Source organism: Anoplolepis gracilipes, chromosome 12 (assembly GCF_047496725.1).
Source record: "Anoplolepis gracilipes chromosome 12, ASM4749672v1, whole genome shotgun sequence".
Taxonomy (NCBI): domain Eukaryota; kingdom Metazoa; phylum Arthropoda; class Insecta; order Hymenoptera; family Formicidae; genus Anoplolepis; species Anoplolepis gracilipes.
The window spans coordinates 6,187,644-6,196,262 of record NC_132981.1 but is presented as its reverse complement, the minus strand read 5'-3'; the positions used below and the strand labels follow the sequence as shown (position 1 = coordinate 6,196,262).

General features: G+C 31.1%; 1 protein-coding gene across 9 annotated transcripts in view; it reads right to left on the bottom strand.

The window, feature by feature from the left end:
• Window positions 1-2,146: 2,146 nt before the first annotated feature.
• Window positions 2,147-8,619, bottom strand: part of LOC140671750 (trace amine-associated receptor 9) — a 61,592-nt gene continuing 55,119 nt past the window's right edge. For 8 of the 9 annotated variants that reach the window (XM_072903321.1, XM_072903323.1, XM_072903327.1 and 5 more), the window contains 3 exons: window positions 6,671-6,770; window positions 5,305-5,433; window positions 2,147-4,255 (listed from right to left, as the gene is read on the bottom strand). In XM_072903321.1, the coding sequence (XP_072759422.1) occupies window positions 5,306-5,433; window positions 6,671-6,770 (228 nt within the window). In that variant the 3' untranslated portion in view covers window positions 2,147-4,255; window position 5,305. Of the gene's footprint in view, window positions 4,256-5,304; window positions 5,434-6,092; window positions 6,579-6,670; window positions 6,771-8,619 lie in introns of those variants that run through there. The other variant, XM_072903329.1, reaches the window with a different exon arrangement.

Sequence of the window (8,619 nt, the reverse complement as noted above, 5' to 3'; positions counted from 1 at the left end):
TTTCCCTTACTTTAGTTGACTCAAGAATAAAATTATCGACCAGCGATCAATTTTCACTTGACTAACTGTTAATAATCTTTTTATTATTATATAGAAAACAATACATAGCAGATAAGTAAATTTTTATTGCAAATATACGTACGGCTAGTATCGCCTTGTGTGCGATTTACATTCATGTACACCCATGTACACCATATTATACCCATGTGTTCCTGTACGTCTGTCTTTTTTTTTTACACGCTGAAGAATTTATCATAATTACTGTCCTGTGAAAACATTTTTTATAAATAATTATTATTATTGCTAACAAGTTGGTAATTAAAATTTATTATAGGGAGTATAATATTATGTTCCCTATTTCCCAACAAATTGTTTACAGGACAATAATTTAACGTATCTCTAAAAAGAATTGAGATTTTATTTTTGTGATGATTTACAACAGCAATAGTAATCGGTCTAATGATAATTCAAATATGAATAATATAAAACGCGCAACTATTGTACTTAAATAAATTATGGCATTCAATTCCTATTTACTCTGCAAGAAATAGCCAAATTAAACCTAACGCTAGCTTTTTTTTGCAGAGTATGTACAATATTTGCTTCTCCCTTTCAGTCTATGCTGCCGATTTATAAAAGATTCCCTGATTAAGGCATTCGTTCGGTGGTGTGATTATTAAAAGTCTCATGATTATTTAATAATATCTAATTAATCATCGTTTTTCGACTAATAATCTTACTTTAAAATTCTATCTATGCGTAATCGCGCTATATATCGAATTAGTGAATACAAATACGATTCGCATTCGATTCGATACAAACTAACGTGGATCATGGCATCATCGCGGACAATGAACCGTCTCATATCGATGGTGAATCATTTGCAGGCAGTGTTGTTTTTACTGTCCTTTCAACTCGAGCCTTCACATTTGCTTGCTATTTTTAGAAGAGCGAGATAGTGCATCTTCTTAATTTTTTTTTATATCGTCTTGTAACGCTATTGTTAAGGTTGCGTTTAAGTTTTATCACGTTGAGAGATTTCAGTGACGATTCTCGACATTGCTAAACAATTTGTGCGATTTTAACAGTACGATACATCTTGAAAATATATGTATGTACAGTTACGTTAGAATCTCTTCTTCTCGATGCATTCAAATATTCATAAAGAAACTCAGCGAGTTCTAAAATACGAAAACCAATTTTGTTATTGTTTTTAAAAATTTTACAGATTCATTAATTCGGCACACAATTCGAATTTTCTGCATCAAAAAGAACTTGATATTATAAAAGAACTTGAGTATTCCCGAATTATAATCTTTTAAATGATTCTTTTTCTCACAAGATTATTTTTGGCATTTATAATATTAATTATATTATTCAATAAAACATTCTTTTCAACACATTTAAAGAATATATATGTATTACCGTTTGCGCTTTCTTTAATTTAGATGTTCCGATCATTTTTCTTATACGCAACATATAAAAAATACTCTTAATAAAGCAACCTCTTGTTGAGATTTTGAACGAGGTGAGATAAAACTCTTGAAGCAAATACTTCAAAGATTCCCGTATTGCCGTCTGAGGCACGGTGTGCTTAATTATCAACAGTTTCGAAATAAATAATGATCCACCAGCTAGCTGTATATTAATTTAAGCGAATAAAGTAGGATTTTAATACTTCACAAATATTCGCATATAAGTGCTTAGCAACAGCATCTATTTTCCTTTCATCAAGAAATGTATCGCAAAGTTTGACACATAAATTTATGAAAAATTTATTTACTATTTATCGTGGCTAGCAATGTATGTATTTTTACATGACTTACGATATCTGGCATGAATCGTACGAAATCTGTTAGTTTAAAAAGATTTACATATTATTAGAAAACATTTAAATATATAGTAAAAATTAAATTGTACATAATATTTACACAGTACCTAAAAAAGAGTTTAAACATATAAAATAAATTTATTTATATAAATGTAATACGTATTCCTGAGATATGGAGGCACAAATACGTAATTTAAATTGCGAGTAAAAAGAAACATAAGATCTTATTAAAAAACTAATCTATAAATATCATTTCTTATATATATATATATATATATATATATATATATATATATATATATATGAATCGTCTTGAATCAGATGACATAACATTTCTAATTATAAATGATTAAATTGAAAGTATAATTATATTTTAGACGTATTAAAATCTAAAAAGAGAGAAATCGAATTTTACTCATAAGAATGATGTGTATGATGTGTATCAGTTGATTTCGTTAGAAGTTACACTTCTTATCGTTTCGACGTTGTCTTTTTTCGAAAAGTCTATTTCGCTCTAATGTCAGTGAAAAGTAATTTCTTCTTATACACAAGAAGATTATATATTCCATAACGCGTAACGCTAAAACATGTATGTACAGCATCGATTCTGTATTTCTCATTTAAAACAGATATACAATTGTTTCATAGATATTCTGATGAATTTTTCGATAATGTAATTTTATACTAGTCTTCTATCTTCGTACTTAAAAATTTCTTAATTCTACAATTACATATATTATGCTGGTGCAAAAGGATTGTCATTTCTCAAAGTTGAAAACAAAATCAAAGCTTAAAAATTGTTGTCACTCGTTTTAATACATTTTTTTTATATGAAAAGAAATTTTTTAATTATTTTCTTTTTAAAAAAAAACTCCGAATTTTTAACTTTATTTAATATAAAGTTTGGAAAAATGAGACAAACTTTTTGTAAATTTTTTTATAAACCTTTTTTGCAAACCTTTTGCATCAACTTAATATTTTTCATATATTTTTTTAATAATCCAAACAAAAGCCCAGGTGCTTGTTGTATTTTCCATGAAAATGCATAGAAAGCTACGTCATAATTAATTCAGGTTTATCGTAATTAAAATTATCAGACCGTTTTTGTACTGTCCCATCTGCATTCTACTCAATAAAAGTAATGTAATTAATTCGCCTTGCAATGCCATCATTGGAACAAACTTCCTGGGAAACATTGTAGATAATTTGTTCCTAGTAGCGATACGAGATTTTCTACAGAAAGCCTAAGATTATTGAATTAAATTTATTTTTGAAAATGCAGGAACATTGTCATTATCGTACGTTCCATTTGTTCGTTTATAGTATAAAACTTCGCGATATTAAAAGAGTGATTTCCGATATTTATATTCCCCTCATCCATCTGTTTGTCGGTTTTTTTATGAAGTATATATAACAACAATATCTATGACGTGGATGTAAAGAATTATTGGTCGTATACCAATGAGCGCTCTTGAGCAAACAATTAGATGTTAAAATAAATCTTCCTTTTCCAAGATTTTATTTTATTTCTATTCGATACGCGATTTTACGTCTTTTATAATCCTGAACTGTGACTGAATTGCCTGTTAAGATGTGTTCAAAAGAAAATAAGTTTCTTTCAGAGAGAAAGATTCAGTTTTAAATTGATCAAAAAACTATTGAAAGAGGTACTGTGGACTTAAGATCTGTACCTTCAATCATTAAACAATCATTTCGTATTCTAAAAAATTAGAAGAAAGATCAATTATATGCTTGAGCGCACCGTTTGAAGTATGAACATTCACGCGTTAATAATTAATTGTAGAGAACGAGGTAAATGCGGGCGCGAAAACGACGTTAGCACTCTGCGAGTGCTTCATCGTGATTAAACATTTCCATGTACATCGTCGAAAGCAGCGATTAGTATCCCCGTCTGTGCCGTAATTAATTTCCGTAATCGATCTTGTCGCGCGACGAGAACTAATCGTCGTGTGTCGACATACACGCTTCACGTGCTATGCTCGTCTCGGAGCGTTGGAATTCGCGTTTATAATATGCTGATGAAATCAAGCCTTCTTATGCGAACCGCAACGCGACAGCGGCGCAGTAGTACCCTGATTCGATAATATGATTCGCAATTAGTGTTTCACCGCGATTCTAGATCTTGAACGAGATCCGGCAGACTCCTGAAGCGCGCGTACTCGAAATGATGATGACGCCGTCGACCGCGTCGATGATGCTGGCTCGGCCCGACCGTCGCGACGCGCGAAGATTCCCCTCGTGCCAGCGAGGGTGCAGCGTCATTCCGCGAATGTAGAGATACAGACGACGGATATTGTGCCCGGAACCGTTGGAGCAGAGTCGGTTGCCGGCTTGCCGCCACGCTGTACTAACTGGCGTCGTCCGGAGATCCGTAATCCTCCGTCTGCGTGGCGGCATCTATGGCTGGAAATTGCCATAGGTATTTAATATCAATTAACTAGACAGCACAGGCAAAAGCTATTGAGAAAATAATCAATTATACGGGCTATGCTATAAAGTTAAGATACTTGGAAAATTTTAACATTGACGAAATAACAGTTTAATAAATAAAAAGTATTTCATATTTAAATTATTAAAGATTGTTTTTTGATTAAAAAATTACATATAGATCATTTAAGCCACTTGTATAATCACATAAACACGAAACAGATATTATTTTTAATAATTAATAATATTCTAAATAATAATAATAATTTAATAATATAGATTCCAATTATTAACACATCTGAGATAATAATATCAAAATAGTTTTAATTTTAATTATTAATATAAAATTTTTATATTTCTTAACATGAGATACTATTGCAAATATTTTTTAGAGAATATTTTAAAAATGGTTTTCTCAGCTTTGGCATAAGTTAATATTTTTTTATTAAAAAAAAGTTAATTGTTATAATTAAAATAAAAGTGATAAGGGTAGAAGAATATATTATCATATCTAAGAAGTCAATAAAAAGAAATAATAGAAATATTATTTTTTGTAATAATAAAAAATTGATAAAGAACATATTTTCTGGCTTTCACTACAATATAATAATTTTTCGATGTATTTTTTGTTATATATTTTTTAAAGATACTCATTACCATCTATTGTATTATTTTTTATATTCAATATTAAACAACATTTTGTAATTAATACTTTGACAAAGTTTATTTGGATCGAAAGAGAGAATTCAAGAATCAGAAAGATTTGCTATCTATTTTTTTTATTTTTGCAAACCTTATTCACAAAAGCCTTTTAATTTCAACTAAGTTTAACTTACAATTTAAGAATAAAATATTGCATATGCATATGCATATTTAATATATTTTCATTTAATAGAAAATTACTTGGAAATTGGTCAAAGAGTCTATATTATTAAATTTTAATACGATGGAGACGTATAATATAAAATCACGTGGCAGAACCAATAATGAATAATATAACAAAGGCATATATTTATGTGGCGTACCTCACGTGGATGCTGCGTCGCTATGTGCCATGTGTCCGGTCTCCCAAGGGAGCGGTGGCGGTGTATTCGCTAATGATAACGAGGAACAACGCGCCATTGAGCATCGTTCCATTGAGCAACGCTCCAAACCTGGAAAGAAAAATCCACAGACTATAGTAATCATTTTTACGATCACATGAATAATAACTAATTATTTCCACGCAGCGTAAAATTCCATTGCTGAATAATAGAATTTGAATAGTATTTAGTTACGAACTAATTAGATTTTCTCTTCGGTATATTTTGTTTTGACCAGCAGATAATTAAATATTACAGCATCTCCAATGCGATTTAGCGATATGGTTTCGCAAAAATAATCTAGATAAAATTTTGTTTTGCAAGGATATATTGTATTCATTCGCTACACATTTATGTTGATTAAAAAGTACAGTTCATTAGCAACTTTAAAACGATTTATTTTACATACTATACTAGTCTCTATCTTTTTCCCTGTGCAACAGAAAATTGAAAATATATCTCTTCCGATGTTTAAAATTGATAAGACTAAATTGAATAAACTTACTATCTCTCTAAAAACTTCTTATCTTTATTTTTATTCTGAAATTTTAATATATTTTTTTTACTATAAAATTCTTGACATCCCTGATCTTCGGACCAATCTATTTTCAATTTTAAACAAGCCAAAGTAAAAATTAAACGATGCCAAAAAAGATTGATAATTTGTATGTTTCGCAGTAATCTACATATCAAAATGTTGCAGCATAGGTATTTAATATGCAGCAGCTGTAAGTTTGATGTGATACATACTCTTTCAAGCATGATTAAGGTACAGTTCGCATTTACGTATGTGTGTGATGACATTGATTATTACTAGCAATCGCATTAAATTTCCGTTTATGCTTATGATATAGAGCGCGAGAATGTAGTTAATTTTGATAATGGATGCCGTCAAAAGGCTGATTTCCCTCGGTTTAATTAGTGCAAAACACTGATTGCGTTAATCCCGTCACGTCGGTGTGAAATCATCAGTGTAAAGGCAAACTGATTAATTTTGTTATAATTAATCCAATGATGAGCATGAAAATGGAAATCCATACTGTTGAGATATATTTTTTAATTTAAATTATTTTTTTCGTTAGAAAAATATCATATATGTGCGTGTGTGTGAGAGAATAAATTGTAAACTCATCTTAAAATTCTGGCTGTGTAAAGTCGGCTTTCTAAACTCCAATATACATTTCTGTTGGTCAAATACGGTTTCTGTTGAGCCCGTTCTGCATATCAATACATGTGAAATTTAACGTAGAGAAATGTTCCCGATTGACTGATTTTGCTTTTAATTCGACATGACATCCGTTTAGCATACCTGATAGGTCGACACCGGCGATGCTGCAAACATCCAAGCCACCGGTGCTAGTCGCGCAGCAGTGCTGCTTCGTTCCTAACGGCTTAGATCTGCACAGAATCTGCATATTAAAAAGAAAGTTAAAGGTTTTGTCCAGGGTATCAGTCATAACGGTCACGTTGCATCGATGGTGAAAGAATGCCTGTTAGCTTACAAACGGATAAATCAATTCAAGTATGAAGTCAGATTTTAAATTATAAGCTTTATTGATTATCCCTCCCTCACTCATCCCACCTTCTCCCTCTCTCTTTCTCTCTGTCTCTGTGCGATGAAGTCAAGATTATTTCCCGTGAGAACGAAGTAATAAATAATCATATTATCTTGCGGCCTTTATGGTAATCAAATACATTATCACAATATATTCATACATTTGCTTATCATATAAATGTAAAGTAGTTCTAATTGTGAGTGATATGTACATCGGTATGCTTTCTACGTATGATAAACTTTATGTGCAATATGATGCTCCGCAACAGAATACTTGAAATGCAACGTCGATCCCCGAGGAATACAATTTATTGTCAGATAGGTATATATTTGTCTATTCAGGTAGTTGTTATAAAATAAATAGTTGTATCGTCAATTGAAAGAAAAAAATATGTTAATCATTAAGATAGTGTCTATCAAACAGTAAAATATATAATTAAAATTAATTAAGTATTTTACTTAATTATATTTAAACAATTCCATTTTATTCAATTATAAGATATAATATCTTTTTTAAATTTTGCTCGCATTATAACTTCTACAAGCAAAAGTGCTTTTACAAATAACAATAAAATCTATAATAATCGTTAGAGAACGTTTTGACATTTTATTATGGCTTACTGCTTAGGTGCGAATTTACAAACATTTATATGTATATTATCAAATGGATTATTAAATAAGATACATTTTGTTCCATTATTCCATACAGCATAAAAAATTTCACGATATTCGCGATTCGTTTTGAAATACATTTTCATGTGAAATCGTCTTATATAAATTTCATGGGCAATATCTAAGCTAGTAAAAACCAAGATTCAAGAGCAATATCCGGCATATGATCCCTTGGGTACTTATTATATTATTAAGAGCGTATTTGTATTTATGCAACGTGATTCCCATAAGTTGGTTGATCTATCGCTTTAAATTAACGCATAATATTAACGCATACATAATATTGTCATCTGCTATAAAAAAAATTTAGTATATATAAAAGCAACCATTTCGATTTTTTGGCAAATCTATAATTTATCTTATAACGTTCATTCTTTTTGTCATTTATATAGGCATTTGCACATCTCCGTTATTAATCATTGATTTTTCGCAGAATTTAAATCTTATTTTTGCTAACTCGAAAATTTTCAGGGATCAAATATCATTTTTTTGCATTTTTTTTAAATCTACACATTTCCAACATTTTTGTAACAAAGCCTAATGCTGAAAAATGTAACCTTAATTAGCGTTGCAAACGATTCCAAAACTGAAGCGCAAACACCAGTTTAATTGCCACCTCGAAATTGTGCAAATCCAATAATCCTTGCCAAATGGTTTCCATTTTTCACAAAAATAGCGGACAAACCTCTATTCCATATGATACACCAGCAGTGGCAACGTTTATCTCGTACAGACTCAACTCGTTTATCGACCGTCAATCGAATGACGGCGCGAGCGAGTTGTAAAAGAATATCAAAAGGTCTGTACGCGCACACACTTTGCTCGCATGTAGCTTCGCATCCGGCGAACATGGGAGAGAGGATGCCGCGATGCACTTCACGCTGCGATTAAAGATTTACTGCATGCCGACGAGCTTTTCGGAATTCATGGCCTGTAAAGTCGAAGCGCCAAGATCTATGTGGCCGGACCGTACGCGACGTGCGGCCTTTCCCTCTCGTTCCTGCTGAATCCGAAAAGAGAATTCAGCGAAG